This window comes from Pongo pygmaeus, chromosome 14 (assembly GCF_028885625.2).
Source record: "Pongo pygmaeus isolate AG05252 chromosome 14, NHGRI_mPonPyg2-v2.0_pri, whole genome shotgun sequence".
Lineage (NCBI taxonomy): Eukaryota > Metazoa > Chordata > Mammalia > Primates > Hominidae > Pongo > Pongo pygmaeus.
In genome coordinates, this window is record NC_072387.2 from 54,757,749 (window position 1) to 54,776,822 (window position 19,074).

Sequence of the window (19,074 nt, forward strand, 5' to 3'; positions counted from 1 at the left end):
CAAGGGCTCTACAATGAGATTCACAGCCAGTTTGTTGCCAGAAACTATGGAGGCAAGAAAGGAATGGGATGACATCTTTATATTGCTGAAAGAAAAACAATCTGTCAACCAAAAGTCTATACCCAGAAAATCTATCCTTCAAAAACAAAGGAGTAATTAAGACATTCCCCAAGAAGCAAAAGCTGAGGGCATTTGTTGCCAGTACACCTGCCCTATAAGAAATGCTAGAGAGTTGTTCAGGCTACAGTGAGAGAACATTAGACAGCAACTCAAAGTCTTAAGAAGAAATAAAGAACTCTGATGAAGGTAACTACATAGGTAAATATAAAAGTCACTATTATTTTGGTTATCGGTTTGTATTACTTTTTCTTTCTTATATCACTTAAAAGACAAATGTGTAAACATAATTATAAATGTATATTAATGGACACACAATGTATAAAGATTTAATTTGTGACAAAACAGAAGGGAGATGAAGCTGTATAGGAACAGAGATTTTGTGTGCCATTGGAGTTAATTTGGTATCAATCCAAACTAGATTGTTGTAAATTTAGGATGCCAAGGACAATCCCATAGTAACTACTACTGAAAAACAATATTAAAACATACACAAAAGGAAGTGAGGAGGGAATTAATGTGGCACACTATAGAAAATTAATTAAATACAAAGAAGGCTGTAATGAAGGGAATGAACAAAACCAACAATGACAAAACATTCTGGAAAGGGCAAAAATGTAAAGGCAGTAAAAGTATCTGTGGCTTTCAGGGTTGTGGCAGAAGGGAAGAAAGGATGAATAAGAGAAGCATGGATGATTTTTAGGGCAGTGATTCTGTATGATACTGTAATGGTGAATCTATTTCCTTATGCATTTTGAAAACCCATAGAATATATAACACAAGGTGTGAACTATAATGTAAACTATGGACTTGGGTTGATAATGATGTGCCAATGTTGGTTCATTGATTGTAATAAATATACCAACATGGTGTACAAGATGTTAATGTTGGGGGAAGGCTATAGGTACATGTGGTGAAGGGGTATGTGGAGAAGAAAAATCTCAAATTAAGAACTTAACTTTACACCTTAAAGAACTTGAAGAAAGAGAGCAAACTAAACCCAAAGCTAACAGGAGGAAGAAAACAATAATGATAAGAGCAGAGATAAATGAAATAGAGAATAGAAAAACAGTAGAGAAAATTAATGAAAAACAAAGGTAGGTTATTTGTAAAGATCAACAAAATAAACAAATCCTTAGCTAGACTAAGTAAAAACGAGAGAGAGAATATACAAATAACTAACATTAGTCATGAAAATTGAAATATTACAACTGGCCTTACAAAAATAAAGGGGATTGTAAGAGAATACTATAAATAATTGTACACCAATGAATTATATAACCTAGATTAAATGGAATTATTTCTAGAAAAACACAAATTACCAAAACAGACTCAAAAACAAATAAAAATCTGAGCAGACATTTAACAAGTAATAAGATTAAATCAGTAACAAAAAACTTCCAAACAAAGTAAAATCCAGGACCAGATGGACCTAATTTCAGGCAACCCTAATTTCAGACAAAACAGGCTTTAAACCAACAAAGATCCAAAAAGACAAAGAAAGGCATTACATAATGTTAAAGGGCTCAATTCAACAAGAAGATGTAACTATCCTAAATATATACGCACCCAATACAGGAGCAGCCAGATTCATAAAGCAAATTATTAGATTCCTACAAAAAGACTGAGACTCCCTCACAATGAATAGTGGGAGACATCAACACTCCACTGACAGCATTAGACAGGTCATCAAGGCAGAAAATTAACAAACATATTCAGCATTGTACAAAAATGGATCTGGACCTTTACAGAACTCTACCCCTAAAACAAAAGAATTCTTCCCATTTCCACATGATACATACTCTAAAATCAACCATGTAATCGAACACAAAACAAGTCTCAGCAAATGCAAAATAATGTATTAGTACATTGTCATACTACTATGAAGAAACACCTGAGACTGGGTAATTTATAAAGAAAAAGAGGTTTAATGGGCTAACAGTTCCACATGGCTGGGGAGGTCTCACAATCATGGCAGAAGGGAAAGGAGAAGCAAAGACACATCTTACATGACGGCAAGCAAGCATGTGCAGGGGAACTGCCCTTTATAAAACCATCAGCTCTCATGTGAATTATTCACTTGCAGCACGAGAAAAACTCACCCCATGATTCATTTACCTCTCACCAGATCCCTCCCATGACACATGGGGATTATGGGAGCTACAATTCAAAATGATATTTGGGTGGGGACACAGCCAAACCATATCAATAACCAAAATTATACCAAACACAATCTTGGACCACAGTACAATAAAAATAGAAGTCAAGACTTTTAAAATCACTCATACCATGCAATTACATGAAAATTAAATGACATGCTCCTGAATGACTCTTGGGTAAATCTGAAATTAAGGCAGAAAAGAAGTACTTTGAAATTAATGAGAATAAAAATACAACGTATTAGAATCTCTGGTACACATCTAAGGCAATGTTAAGCAGGAAATTCATAGCACTAAATGTCCACATCAAAAAGTTAGAAAGATGTTAAATTAGTAACCTAACATCAAAACTGAAAGAATTAGAGAAGGAAGAGTAAACCAACCCCAAAGCTAGCTGAAGACAAGAAATAACCAAAATCAGAGCTGAACTAAAGAAAATAAGACACAAAAAAGAATTCAAAAGATCAGCAGATCCAGGAGTTGATTTTTTGAAAAAAGTAATTAGTAATATAGGCCACTAGCTAGACTAATAAAGAAGAAGAAAAAGAAAATCCAATTAAACACAATTAGAGATGACAAAGGGGAAGTTACTCCTGACCCCACAATAATAAAAATAACCATCAGAAACTACTACAGATACCTCTATGCACACAAAGTAGAAAACCTAGAAGAGATGGATAAATTCCCAGACACATACATCCTCCCAAGACTGAACCAGGAAGAAATTGATTCCCTGAACAGACCAATAATGAGCTCCAAAACTGAATCAGTAATAAATAGCCCACCAACCAAAAAAAGCCCAGTGCCACACAGATTCACAGCTGAATTCTACCAGATGTACAAAGAAGAGCTTGTACTATTTCTGCTGAAACTAATCCAAAAAAATTGAGGAGGAGGGGCTCCTCCCTAACTGATTCAATGATGCCAGCATCATCCTGATACCAAAACCTGGCAGAGACACAACAACAACAACAACAAAACCTCAGGCCAATATTCTTGATGAACACCGATGCAAAAATCTTCAACAAAATACTGGCAAAGTGAATCCAGCAGCACATCAAAAAGCTTATCTACCATGATCAAGTAGGCTTTATCCCCAGGATGCAAGATTGGTTCAACATATGCAAATCAATAAATGTGATTCATCACACAAACAGAACTAAAAACAAAAACTATATGATTATCTCAATTGATGCAGAAAAGGCTTTTAATAAAATTCAACATCACTACATGTTAAACACTCTCCATAAACTAGGTATTGAAGGAACATACCTCAAAATAGTAAGAGCCACCTATGACAGACCCACAGCCAACATCATACTGAATGGGCAAAAGTTGGAAGCATTCCCCTTAAAAACTGGAACAAGTCAAGGATACCCTCTCTTTTTTTTTTTGTTTTTTTGAGATGGAGTCTCTCTCTTTGCCCAGACTGGAGTGCAGTGGCACGATCTCGGCTCACTGCAAGCTCCGCCTCCTGGGTTCACGCCATTCTCCTGCCTCAGCCTCTGGAATAGCTGGGACTACAGGCGCCCTCCACAACGCCTGGCTAATTGTTTTGTATTTTTAGTAGAGATGGGGTTTCACTATGTTAGCCAGGATGGTCTTGATCTCCTGACCTCGTGATCCACCTGCCTCAGCCTCCCAAAGTGCTGGGATTACAGGTGTGAGCCACCACACCTGGCCAAGGATGCCGTCTCTCAACACTCCTATTCAACAAAGTATTGGAAATCCTGGCCAGGGTAATCAGGCAAGAGAAAGAAAGAAAGAACATCCAAATAGTAAGAGAGGAAACTAAACTATCCCTATCTGCAAATGGCATGATCCCATATCTAGAAAACCTCATAGTCTCAGCCTAAAAGCTCCTTAAGCTGATAAACAACTTCAGCAAAGTCTCAGCCTACAAAATCAATGTACCAAAATCACAGACATTCTTATACACCAACAACAGTCAAGCTAAGAGCCAAATCAGGAACACAGTCTCATTCACAATTGCCACATAAAGAATAAGATTTTTAGGAATACAGCTAACCAAGGATGTGAACGATCTCTACAAGGAGAACTATGAAACACAAAGTTCAAAGGAATCAGAGATGACACAAGCAAATGGAAAAACATTCCATGCTCATGGATAGGAAGAATCAATATTATTAAAATGGCCATACTGACAAAAGCAATTTATAGATTGAATGGTATTCCTATTAAACTACCAGTGACATTCTTCACAGAACTAGAAAAAACTATTATAAAATTCATATGGAACCAAAAAAGAGCCTGACTAGCCAAGGCAAACCTAAGCAAAAAGAGAAAAGCTAGAGGCATCATGCTACCTGCCTTCGAACTATACTACAGGGCTAGAGCATGGTGCTGGTATATAAACACATAGACCAATGGAACTGAATAGAGAACCCAGAAATAAGGCTGCATACCTACAACTGTCTGATCTTTGACAAAGCTGACAAAAACAAGCAATGAGGAAAGGATTCCCTATTCAATGAATGGTGCTGGGATAACTGGCTAGCCATATGCAGAAGATTGAAACTGGACCCCTTCCATACGCCATATATAAAAATTAACTCAAGATATATTAAAGACTTTAATGTAAAATGCAAAACTATAAAAACCCTGGAAGACAACCTAGGCAATACTATTTAGGGCATAGGAATGAGCAAAGATTTAATGACAAAGACACCAAAGCAATTGCAACAAAAGCAAAAATTGACAGATGGGGTCTAATTAAACTAAAGACCATCTTCATTACAAAGAAAACTGTCAATAAAGTGAATAGACAACCTATAGAATGGGAGAAGATTTTTGCAAACTATGCATCTGACAAAGGCCTAATATCCAGCATTTATAAGGAACTTAAACAAATTTACAAGAGATAAACAAACAACCCCATTAAAAAGTGGGCAAAGGACATGAACAGACACTCCAAAAGAAGACATACATGTGGCCAACAATCATGAAAAATCTCAACATCACTGATCATTAGAGAAATGCAAATCAAAATCACAATAAGATACCATCTCACATCAGGTAGGATAGCTATTACTAAAAAGAAAAAAATAACAGATGCTGTTGAGGTTGTGGAGAAAAAAGGAACATTTATACACTCTTGGTGGGAGTGGAAATTAGTTCAACCATTGTGGAAGACAATGTGACAATTCCTAAAACCTAAAAACAGAAATACCATTTGACCCAGCATCCCATTACTGGGTATATACCCAAACCAATATAAATTATTCTATTATAGAGATACATGTGTATGTTTATTGCAGCACTATTTGTGATAACAAAGTCATGGAATCAACCTAAATGCACATCAGTGATAGACTGGATAAAGAAAATGTGGTACATATACACCATAGAATACTATGCTGCCATTAAAAAGAACAAGAGCTTGTCTTTTGTGGGAACATGGATGGAGGTGGAGGCCATTATACTTAGCAAACTAACTCAGGGACAGAAAACCAAATATTGCATGTTCTCACTTATAAGTGGGAGCTAAATGATAAGAACACACGGACACATAGAGGGGAACAACACGCACCAGATCCTATTGGAAGGTGGAGGGTGGGAAGAGGGAGAGGGTTAGGAAAAATAACTAATGGGTACTAGGCTTAATACTTGGGTGATGAAATAACCCAAGTTTCTGTACAAGAAACCCTCATGACATAAGTTTTCCTATATAGTAAACCTGCATATGTATCCCTGAACTTAAAATAAAAGCTAAATTAAAAAAAAAGACCTAGAAAACATATTTAAGGAAATAATGGCTGAAATTTCCCCAAATCTGGAGATAACCAGCAGCACCAAAGTATTGGAAATTCAAAGGTCACCAATTAGATTCAATGCAGGAGGAATTTCCCAAGGTACATCATAATCAAATTAACAAAAATCAAAGAGAAAGAATATTTGAAGCACAAAGAATAAAGAAACATATGACATTCAACAGAGCCCCAATACAACTTTCAGCAGATTATTCAGCAGAAACCCTGCAGGCTAGGAGAGAGTGTTGAAGGGGGAAAAAAAAAAAAAAAACCTCTCAACTGAGACTACTATACCCATTAAAGTGTCTCTTCAAACACAAAGGAGAGATAAAGACTTTGCTGGAATAACAAAAGCTGAAGGAATTCATAAACACCAAACCTGTCCAAAAAAATGCTACAGGGAGTCCTTCCATCTGGAAGAAATGGACCCTAAGGTGTAACAAGAAAACATTTCAAAATATAAAACCCACTGCTGAAAGTAAGAAAATTGAAAACTTGACAAATTCAGAATATATTAATACTGTAATTGTGGTAAGTAAACCACTTACATCTTAAATATGAAGACTAAAAGACAAAACTATTAAAAACAACAATTACAACTGGTTAAGAGATAGGCAATGTGGAAGGATGTAAATTGAAACATCAAGAAGTCAAAATATGTAGAAGGTGCTATTAAAGTGTGGAGTTTGTTTTTGATGCTTTTCCTTGTGAGCAAAGTTAAGTTGTCATCAGTTTAAAATTACCTATTATAACATGTTTTTTGTAAGCCTCATGGTAACCGCAAAGCATAAACCTGTAATAGCACAGAATCAAAACATATTACTAGAGACAATTACTTAAACACAAAGTCAGGTAGTAAGAGAGGTAAAAAGGAAGAAAGGATTCACACAAGCAGAAAACAAATAACAAAATGAAAATAGGAAACCCTTACCTAGCGATAAAAACCTTGAATATAAGTAAATAAATACATAATATAAGCCCCAGCTATATGCTGTCTATAAGAAACTCACTTTCTCTATAAAGACACAGGCTGAAAATGAAGGGATGGACAAAGATATTCCACGTAAATTGAAACCAAAAAAGAGCAGGAGCAGCTATACTTATATCAGATAAAGTAAACTTTAAGTCAAGAATGGTAAGACAAGGAGGGCCATCGTGTGAAAACCAAGAGGACAGGCTGGTCTTGAACTCCAGTGATCTGCCCACCTCGGCCTCCCAAAGTGCTGGGATAACAGGCGTGAGCCACTGCACCCAGCCCTTGGTTATAAGCTTTAAAGAATTTGTTTGCTATTTTGCACATTTCTGCCTTAAGACTGTGTTTCTAGCAACTATTTAAACTTATGAACTCTTCATTGATAAAGAATAAATCTTATATCACTAAAAGATGAATATGCAATAAGATGTTTTCAGACAAGAAAAGCTGAATTCATTTTTCTCAAGTTTATCTCTACTACAAGAAATGTTGGAAAAAAGCCCGAGGAGTCAAAAAAAAAAATTATACCAAATAGAAACCTAGTTAATTAAGAAACAATGAATAGCACCATAAGTGGTAAATACATCAGTGAATATAAAGGAACTTTTAAAACAATCTTGAATTCTCTTTAAAATAATGCTGATTATTTAAAATAAATACATTAACCATATATTGTGGGTGTTATAGCTAATATAAAAGTAAAATATTTGACAACAGGAGTACAAAAGGTTGGAAGGGGCTAAAGGTATGTATCTATTGTAAGATTCTTTTTTTTTCTTACCCTTTTCTATGGTGTTGGTATTGTAAGGTTCTTTAATCATGAAGTAGTATAATATTTTTTGAAGGGTGGTTGTGTTAAGGCACGTATTGTGATCCTTAAAGAAGTCACGTTTTTAACAACACTAAGGAGAATAACAAGAAAGTCATTTTTAAAAAATAGTGTTTGAACAAATCGTCTGTTCACAGTAAAGAAGCCAAGAAAAGAATAGAGGAATAAGGCTGAGTGCTGTGGCTCATGCCTGTAATCTCAGTGCTTTGGCAGGTCAAGGCAGGAGGATTCCTTGATGCCAGGTGTTTGAGGACAGCCTAGGCAACATGGCAAGACCCTGTCTCTACAAATTTTCTGTTTAGAAATTAGCCAGGAATGGTGACATGTATATGTAGTTCTAGCTACTCAGGAGGCTGAGGAAGAGCCCAGGAATTTGAGGTTTTAGTGAGCTATGATTGTGCCACTGGACTCCAGGCAGGGTGACAGAGCGAGACCTTGTCTCTAAAAAAAGGGGGAATAGAGAATAGAAGAACAGAAACAGATCTGACAAACAGAAAACAAGCACTAAAATGGTAAACTTTAGCCTAAACACATTAGTAATTTTGTTAAATGTAAATGGGTTAAACACCACAATAAAAAAAATAGAGATTGTCAAACTGGCTGATGAAGTACCACTCAATTATTTGCTATGTACTAGGAAGAGTACTTAAATAAAGACACTGATGGTTAAAAAGTAAAACTGGAAAAAGATAACAGTAGGCATTATAAAGCTCTTATGGCTGTATTAGCTGAGGAAGTAGAAAATAATACTAAAGAAAAAGAATATTACCAAGTATAGAGAGAAGTTTGAAAATGTTGAAAGGGTCAATTCATCAAGAAGACAGAACAATCTAAATGTGTATAGATATAATTAGAATGCCTCAAAATTCACAAACCAAAATTTGACAGAACTAAAGTGAGAAGTAGAACAATTCACCATCATAACTAGAGATTAGACAACATAACTTGATCAAGAATTGATATGTGTAGTCAAAAACAATTCAATAAAGATATAGAAGATCTGAAATAACTCCAGCGACTAACTTGACCTAATTAACATTTATAGAATGATACATCCAACAACTGCAGAATAAACATTACTTTTTGGGTACACATAGAACAATTTCAAGATAGAACATATGTTGGGCCATAAAACGTGTCTCAGGAAATTTTAAAAGTTTGAAATATTGTAGTTCTCATACCACAACAGAAATAAAATAGAAGTCAGTCACAGTAAGATATCTAGAAAAGTACCAAATATTTGTGCTAAATATTAATTTAAATATTAAAAAGCACTAAGTGTTTGAAAATCAAACAACACACTAATTAAACAATAGGTAAAGAAAGAAAACACCAAGGAAATCGGAAATATTTTGAACTGAATGACAATGAAGACAGTACAGAAATTGGCATATTTAACACGAAGTTTCAGATGGATGCTAGATTAACAGATAGAAATCAGAGAAATAGAGGTAGAGATATAAAAAGGGGGTAAAGAAAATAATTAAATATAAAATAGATTCAATTATATTTCAGCACATAGCAATGTTTGCTTGTTATTGATTGAAATAATTCTGTCACACATATAATACTACACTTATCACATACATAAATACGTAGTCTGATATGGTTTGGATCTGTGTCCTCACCAAGTCTCATGTCAAATGGTAATCTCCAGTGTTGAAAGTGGGGCCTAGTGGGAGGTGATTGGATCATGGGGATGGATTTCCCCCTTGATGCTGTTCTCCTGATAGCAAGCGAGTTCTCATGAGATCTGTTAGTTTTAAAGTGTGTGGCACCTCCCCCATCTTCCTGCTGCTCTGGCCATGTAAGACCACTTCCCCCTTCACCTTCTGCTATGATCATAAGTTTCCTGAGGCCTCCCCAGAAGCTGAGCAGATGCTGCCATGCTTTCTGTACAGCCTGGAGAACCATGAGCCAATTAAACCTCTTTTCTTTATAAATTACCCAGTGTCAGATATTTCTTCATAGCAGTGTGAGAACAGCCTAATACATAGTGTTTCTACTTTGCTTCTATCTTTTACATACCAAAGAAATTATTATCACGACAGACTAAAAAAAATGAATGGACGACGAGTATAGGCTTGTTAGTATATTGTGTAAAACATTCTCATTCAAATTATGTGCTGATTTTGTTTTACTCTTGTATAAACTATTTTGTGCCTTGTTAGTGATTAACACCTTATCTCTTGTCACTTTCTTTTAGGGCTTTTTTATCCTAAATTGTCCAGACTTAACACCTTTGGCTTTCCAGTTGATATATCTTAATTTATCATTTAATGATCTTCATTACTTTCCCACAGAAGTGAGTCAATTTTTATTGTTATGTACTGATATAACTTATCGTGAATAATAATAAAAATAGACATCTTTTAATACCTTGAAGTTACTATAAAGTACTGTAAATGTATTTTGGATTGCATCTTTTGAATGGCTTATTTTCAAAAGCACAAAATGTACAGTACATCTTTCTTAGGAAATCCCATGATGTAATCCTCAAAGACTATGTTATAGTGAGACTCTCAAATGTGTTCTCATAATTCTATAATGTATATTAAATATTTATTCTTCTAACTCTGAATGTAATCTAAAATAAACCTTATTTATGTGCCAATCAGAAGCTTTAAAAACAAAGTAAACATGCAGTGTTGTAACAAGTTTTAATTACCAAATGATAAAATATAATATTCTGCTTAATAAAATGTATGAAAGATAATCAGATATGGGATGAGCTAATTTAATGTCATTTCAAGTGAATGAACCATTATAAGTAATTAGGACAAATTATGTTTTTAGTGTCTTTTGTCATTGCTTCATTGATTACTGGGTAATTGGTGGTTTTGTGAATTGATTTCCAGAGTATTGTCTTTTAGCGAGTTTATTTTTGGCAAATGTATTCTCTTCCTATTTCAATCATATAGTATTGAAAACATATATTTTCCATACTTTCTCTATAATATAATGTTTTTATTTTCAATTGGAAAAGTTATTTCCTTTCTAATACATAACACCAGTTTTGTTAATTTGACTAGGAGTAATTGACAAGAATTCCCAAGGAATATAGCAATCTGAGTTCTTCACACTAATTTAACCTTTCTTCTAAGTAGATACAGATAATATTTGTGTATCTGCCAAAGAAAACTCCATCCACTAAAAAATAAATGTATGAAGACAAGAGAGCTAGTCACATGTAAGATATAAAATGCTCATTATTAAAGTGACAGAGATCAACTTGTCATTAAAATGCAGGTCTGTGTTATATAGCTATAGATAAAATATTCCAATGAAGATGGTAATATATAGGTTTAGAGGGGCTGTTTTGGGGACAGGCTAATGAGGCCCAGTTGTTAGCATGGCATAAAGGCAATGAATAGAAGGCTGGGGACTGAGGTAAGTGGGGTGATTCAAATTATTACCAGTTTCATGGAAAATTCAAGATGGTTGAATCAGGCAGATGGCAGTGTCCACTAAAATAGTTTCGGATGGGAGAAGGTAGAAGCAAAAATGTTAAATAAAGAAGATTAATATAGCAAACTCTATATACGTATACTCGGTCTTCTTCTCTAAGATTCTTAAACAGTCATAAAATCAGATATAGTAATAAGTATAATAATGTATTGTTAGGTCTGTAACATATGGATATGATATATATAGAAATTTTAGACAAAAAATGAAGAAGGAATTGAATATGTATGAAGAACATTTTCATATCTCACTGGAATTAAGTTAGTATAAATCTGAAGTAAATTCTGATAAGGTGTATATTATAACCTCTAAACAATCACTAAGAAAATAACGCAAGAGAACATACTGAAAACATTTATTGAAGTCATAAAATGTTACACTAGAACATATTCACTTGATGCAAAAAAAGGCAATAGAGGAGGAATTAAAAGAACATACGACATATAGAAAGCTAAAAGTGAAATGACAGATGTAAATCCAATCATGTCAATAATAACATTAAATGTGAATATATCAAACAATCCAATCCAAACATACAGATAGTCAGATTGTACAAATTATACAAGTTCTTATACAGATTCAGTGATACGCTGTCTGCAGGAAACACACTTAAGACTAAAAGAAACACACTTACGATTGAAGAGGTTGAAGCCAAAAGCATGAGAAAATATATATCATGCAAACAGCAACAATAGAAATTCTGGAGAGACTATACTAATATCAGACAAAATATATTTTAAAGCAAAAAAAGTTACAAGAGATAAAAAGAGACATTTGTCAGTTTATCAGATAATAAACAAATGTTTATCAGATAATAAACAAATGTTTATTTAGTAACAGATCCCCAAAGTATATGAAACAAAAACCAAAGGAATTGGAGGAATAGAAAATGCAACTATAATAATTGGACACTTCAATATCCCACTTTCGATAATGAATAGAAAAATTAGGCAGAAGAACAAGAGGGAAATAGAAGAATTGAACAACACTATAAACCAATTAGACTTAATAAATCTGTATGGAATGTATTAGGGTCTAACTCAAACCAATAGCAGCAGAATACACAATTCTCGAGTTCATATAGAACATTTTCCAGGATAAATCATATGTTAGGCTACAAAATCAGTCTCAATAAATTTAAAAGGATTGAAAAATTACACAAGTCTATTTTTGGCTACAATGGAATTAAATTATAAACCAAAAACTGAAAGAAATTTGGAAATTCACAAATATATGGAAATTAAGCAACATACTCCTAAATAACCAGTGGGTCAAAGAATAAGTTGTAAGTGAAATTAGAAAATATTTTTAGATAAATGAAAATGAAAACACAACATACCAAAATTTCTGAGATGCATTACAGAGTACTTAGAGGGAAACTTATAGCTGTAAATGTAAATCTTTTAAAAAAGAAGAAATATCTCAAACTAACTTTTCATGTAAAGCCACTAGAAAAAAAGGGTAAACTAAACCTAAACAAAGAATAAGCAAGGAGATAGTAAATATTAGTACTGAAATTAGTGAAACAGAAGATAGACAAACAGAGAAAATTTAAAAACAGAAGTTATTACTTTTAAAAAATCAACAAAATTGACAAACTTTATGTAGACTAACAAGAGAAAAAGACAGAAGACTTATGTTACTAAAGACCAGGATGAAAGAAGAAACATCACTACTGACCTTACAGAAATTAAAAAGATTTAAAGAAAATACTATAAATAACTGTATACCAACCAATTAAATAACTTAGGTGAAATGAATACATTCCTACAAAGACACAAGAAGGGACTTTAGAAAATATGAATTGCTCCATGATCCTAAAAATTATATAGAAATGCAAAGGATTACAAAGAGCCAAAATAATTTTGAAAAGAAAGGCAAACTTGGAGCACTGATGCTTCCTGATTACAAGAAGGAACTTGCTCTACTCCACCAATTTTGGACCTTTATGATGATAACATGGTTGAATTTAATATTAAAGAGAACTAATATAAGACCTTATTAATATTCACCAGAGAAAAATATACTAATCAAGTAAAGATCATAGATTTATTTGTTTGTTCTTCTTTTTAAAATTTGTATAAATTTAAGAGGAAGATAATAGATTTAAAAGGTTTATTCTATTTTTTAAATTTCACATGAAAAATCAGTGTACATGAAATTACTGTGATATCAGAAATAATCTGGCTATGGTATCTAACACTTCTCTGATTACTAAGGTTAATTCCATCTATCTTTCTGGTTCTGCAGATATCTCCTTCCTCCCTCATTATTCCATGATTGCCTCGTATGAAACCATGAGCTTGATCAGAAAGGGTGACTTTCACACTTAGAAAAGGACCATTCTTGAGTCAAGGGTGTATGAGTACAGTGGTTGCACTATTTCGGCATATCATACCTATTAATGCTGGTCACTTGTTTTGAAGGTTGACCAAGGGTGTTTACTGAGTTACATGATATAGCCAATTAACGTTGCTATAATGATTCTACATTAGTTCAGAGAGTTTATAAAACGTAACAAATAATGATTTGCATACTTTATTATTCCGCTCATGTTTGTTTCTCTTTTCTGTTCCCCAGATATTATGTCTTAAAAATTTACAAATACTGAAATTGAGAAATAATCCTATCAAAGAAATTCCTTCTGAAATTCAACAACTTGAGTTCCTTAGAATTTTCACCATTGCTTTTAATTTAATTACTGTTCTTCCAATTGGGTAAGGTTGATGGTCTGAGATTATAAACACAGAAAATAATTCATAATTTCGAAAAAGATCAATTTCCCCTTTGAAAGCAGCTAGCAGCTTTTTGGCTATTTAGTAATTCGTATTCTATTCTAATTAGCTAATACGCTTCTTCTTATGGTGTTAAAAACAATCCTACCAGCTACATACAGAGCAATTAATATGGGTCTAGTGACTATACATCTAGAAAGACATTATCTGAGTATGGGTTAAATTAACAGGAATTATCTAAAGCAGTTCAGGTGAGAGCCTTGCACCTATCTCTTGACAGCCTTTTTGGATATGGAAAGAGCACTGAATTTGGGATGAGGAAATCTAGACTTTAAAGTTGATGATAATTATATATTTGATCTGGAGAAAGTAATTTAACCATTCTTGGCCTCAATTTCCTAATCTATAAACTAAGGAGATCGGCTTATATGATATCTAAGACCCTTTCAACTCCATAAGAATGCTGATATTTGGACATAAAAGAGATGGGTTTCTTCCCACGTATGGACTAGTACTTATTTAACTCCTAATGAAAATTTTAAACCAAAACCTTAACCAAATGTCAAAACAAGATACTTATTCCAATCAGAGTTTAATAAATTGAATCTCTAAGTGCAAAGAGAAAGGGACTCATAAATAGTTGAATAATACTTTGCAAAATAAAAGTCTTATCTATAGTAATTAAGGAAGTGCATCCAAATTCATTTATAAAGACGTTCATTCAGTACTGTTTGTAATTAATGATCTAACAAATTGTACATTCATAAACATTCAGTTATTTAAAAGAATAAGAAATTATATTAAAAAATTATACCATTTCTGTATAAAATACATATACATATCACACATTACACATTACATATATAAAAAGAAAGAATAAACACTAAAGAAGTAAGAATGTTTCATATGGGTATTTTATTTCTGTTTGACTCATCTGGATTTTTCCACAGTACATAAACTGTATTTTCCCTGCCTTGACACTATCTGCCATTTCTCTAAGGAAATCCTGTTTCCTTTTATTAGAAAATAGTGTTTAAAAGCCAAGATCTGGGTGTTGGGTATCCTCATCACCATTAGGATATCATTCTTTCTAGACCCTCTCATCGGAGAGAGCAAAGTAATATATGTATGTATACTAACCCATGTGTACACACATATCTGTAATTGTTTATATAGATATAAACACATATACAATTACATATATACACACACAGAACTATATATGTATAAACATATATGTATATATACAGCATGAATTCATGAATTCCTACTGGATAATCTATAATCATAATTATACACTTTCAATAATCATAACTACCATTTAAACAAAATAAAAATTCCTAAAGCAAGTGAAATGTGATTATAACTAAAAGGTCATCATTTTGTTCATTGTTTAGATATTGGGCAAATAGATACCTTCTGCAAAAAAGTTTGCAGAAGCTATTTTTAAAAACTATTAGTGTTTCTAAAATAAAGCGGTGTATTTTTATTAAATAACATAGGATATGTATGCATATCAAGGGAAGAGTGACAGCATATTAAAGCCAAGAATGAAAAACATAATGGGGAAAACTTAACTTTATTGACCTCGAAGAAGACTTCAAGCAAGCTCTGACATAATAAAAATGTTTATTTGCAAGGCTTGTTCAATGAAAACTCACCAGGAGGGCACTTATACAGTGAAGAATGAAGGTGCTGAATTCTTCATATCTAAGAGTTGTTGTCAGAACTCTACCTTGCTGAGCAAAGAAGACCTCACAGAGTGTGGTGAGACTTGGAGATCAGTAACTGAATTAAATTGAGTGAAATTTAGTGAACCAAACAATTATGTAATATATTTGAGATATCCTGGCTCCATGTAAATTCTGGAGTTTGGACATTATTACCGTCACAAGCAATTGCACTGATACACTTTGAATGTTATACTTTCATTCTTGTAATTAATTCAGCAGATGTTCATGAAGCATCTGTTAATACTGTGTGCCCCTAGGAGCTCACCACCTAAAAGGAAGGCAGACAATTGAATACAATTGAGTAAAGTAAAATAATGGAGATGTACACAGTAAAATGTATGAGTTACATGTCACCCATTCTGAAGGGTTGAGAGATGGTTCCCTGGAAGATGTAGTATTTGATCCAAAGATGACTGAGTGTGAATTAGGTGGATTAAACAGGAGAGACAACAAAGGATAGTTGGGCCAATGATAGGGTGGATATTTCTTCAATGAAAAGTTACAACGTATGTGAAAAGAAGCAGCATATATAACATGAGATGGGAAATACAAGCAATTTGCTGTTTTTGAAGCTTAGAGGGCAATGCCAAGTGGTAATAAATGGTACAGTAAGCAGGGACAGATTATCTAGGAAGCCTCATGAGCTAAGGTAAAGAATTTATGCTATATGCGACAAGAAACCATTACAGGTTTTCCACAGGTGAGTGGTAGAGTCAAACTTACATTTTTAGGTTATTCTAGTGGCATTGTGGAGGATGGATGTGAGGGGATAAACAGAATTAAAGGTGACCAGTTGGAAGGCCATTGCAGTAGTTCAAGCAAGAGATGAAGAGAACTTGGACCAAGGCAATGGCAGTGAGCATGGAGAAGGAGGAACAAATTGTTATGAAATTGAAGTAAAACCTGCAAGATCTAGAATTGAGACACAGAGGCTATAAGGAACAGAAGAGTCAAAGTTAAAAAAAAAAAAAGTCAAGATAACGCCCAGATTTCTAGTTAGAGTGAAACAATTCAATCATGCAAAACATATTTACTGGACTCTGTCCTAAGCATTGGGTTCAGATTGTTAAAGGAAAAGGGGCATGATCTTTTCCCTTATGGGGTTTAGTATCCAGAGAAGGATACAGGAATTTTAATAAACACCATAATAAACATATGAATATATAAATATAAAACATTCTAAGGGCTTTGACTGAAAAGAACAATATGATGTCAGCAGAAAAAAAAAATTGAGTCACTAAGAAAGGTGTATCTGAGGAAATGACATTTAAGCAGAAGTTTATAAATCCAGGCCAAGAACAGGAAAAAGAATGTTCATGCAGTGGGAATAACATGTGAGGTAATGAGAGCTTGGACTCCTCAAAGGCTGACAGGAAGCCAGCATGGCTTAGAGTAAAACCCAGGTGAGGTTTAGGAGTTGGATAGGGACTACATCCCATGAAGCTGTGAGGGTCAGGTGAAAATATTTATAATTTATTTAAAATGCATTGAGAAGCCATTGGTTGTTTTTAAGCACAAGAGTGACAATGAAGGCTGAGGAGGTTTGAATGAAGGAAAATAATGAGTTTTGTTTTAGATTAACATGTTGATTTTAGATTTCTGTTTTCCATCACAAATCTGGACCTAGACCTATTAACCTCACAGGAGAGTTCTGTGCTGGAGATATTTCTGGAGAAACATCTGTGTTTCAAATACAGACAGATAAAGAAGAAATTATAAAGACTGAGGAAAAGCCTCAAATTGCATAAAGAGAACCAAGTGTATCATGGAAGCCAGGGAAGTGGATTATTTTGAAAAAGAAGGATGACCAACAGCGTCAAATACAATAGAGAAGCTCAGTAAGAGTAAAGGTGAGAACAGTTTTAGTGGAATGATGGAAATAAAAGCCAGCTTGCAGTGGGTTGTGATGGAATGGGAAGACAGAAATTGGTAATAATGAGTGTAGACCATTCTTTGTAGAGCTTTAGATGCAATGTGAGAAGAGCGATTAGACAAAAGCTATAGAGAATGTGGGATCTTAGAAACATTTTTGTTGTTAGTTTTTTAAAGACTTAGGCATATTTACAGGATGTTGGAAAGAAACCAATAGGGAATAGATTGAAGATGTGGAAGGATGACAGATGATGCAGAATTTCACAGGAGATGGGAGGGGAAGAAGTCATCAGCTCAGGTGGAGATTCTGGTCTTGAACAGGAAGAGTAACCCTTATCTCCTAAAACTGGAGGTAGGTCCTAAAAATGAACATGTAAAATATATAGTTATATGGGTAAGAAAACAGGAAATTCATTTAGTCAACAAAGATTTATTTAGCTCCTATAATGCATCAGTTGAGAGAGATTACTATGAAATAACTTCAGATAATCTTTGAGAACAAGAAGAATAATGATTGAAAAGAAGTTTTAAAGAAAGTTGTGATGATTTGGTATTGATATTGAGAGGAACAGAAAAGAACAGAGCACAGAAAAGTGAATGTTTGAGAGACGATGCTGTGGGCTTAGCTGAGACTGGAAACCAAGGATTCATGGTGACACGAATCTGCATTTCTGCTGATTATCTTCAGTAGCTCAGTCATTCATGTGTAAGATGGAGAAGGTAGATTTTAGCCTCCATAAAAAGGCTTCTTTTGGAATGTCCATAGCAGTTTTATCGCAATATCCTGAAAAAGTCTGCAATTCAAATGTTCATCAACAAAACAGTGGAAAACCTAATTGTTTTTATTTGCAATAATCCAAAGGTGGTAACAACTCAAATGTCCATTAACAGATTAATGAATAAACAAAATGTGATATATACATACATAGAATATTATTCATCCTGAAAACAGAATGAAATGGTAGTACATGCTACAACAACAATGAACCTTGAAAACATTATGCTAGGTGGAATAAGTCAGATACAGAAGGATAAACATTGTGTTATTGTGCTTATATAAAGTACCTAGAATAGACAAATTTACAGAGACAGAAAGTGGAATATAGGTTACCGGGGGCTCAGGTATAGCAGAGAGGGGGGAATTGGGAGTAGCTGTTCAATGGATATAGAGTTTCTGTTTGGGAGGATGGGAAAGTTCTGGAAATACAGATAGTGCTGATGGTTGCATAATACTGTAATTGTAATGCTGCTGAATGGCACACTTAATAATGGCTAAAATGGCAGATTTTATGTTATCTATATTTTACTATAACAAAAAATACATAGAGCCTGGGCAACATGGTAAAACCCCATCTCTACAAAACAATACAAAAAATTAGTTGTGCACAGTGGTATGTACTTGTAGTCCCAGCTACATAGAA

General features: G+C 33.9%; 1 protein-coding gene across 1 annotated transcript in view; it reads left to right on the plus strand.

Annotated features, from left to right (window-relative positions):
* LRRC63 (leucine rich repeat containing 63) overlaps positions 1-19,074 on the plus strand; it is a 71,059-nt gene that overhangs the window by 29,732 nt on the left and 22,253 nt on the right. The window contains exons 7-8 of the mRNA XM_054446701.2: positions 10,055-10,153; positions 13,894-14,030. Coding sequence (XP_054302676.2) covers positions 10,055-10,153; positions 13,894-14,030 — 236 coding nt within the window. The remainder of the gene's footprint in view (positions 1-10,054; positions 10,154-13,893; positions 14,031-19,074) is intronic.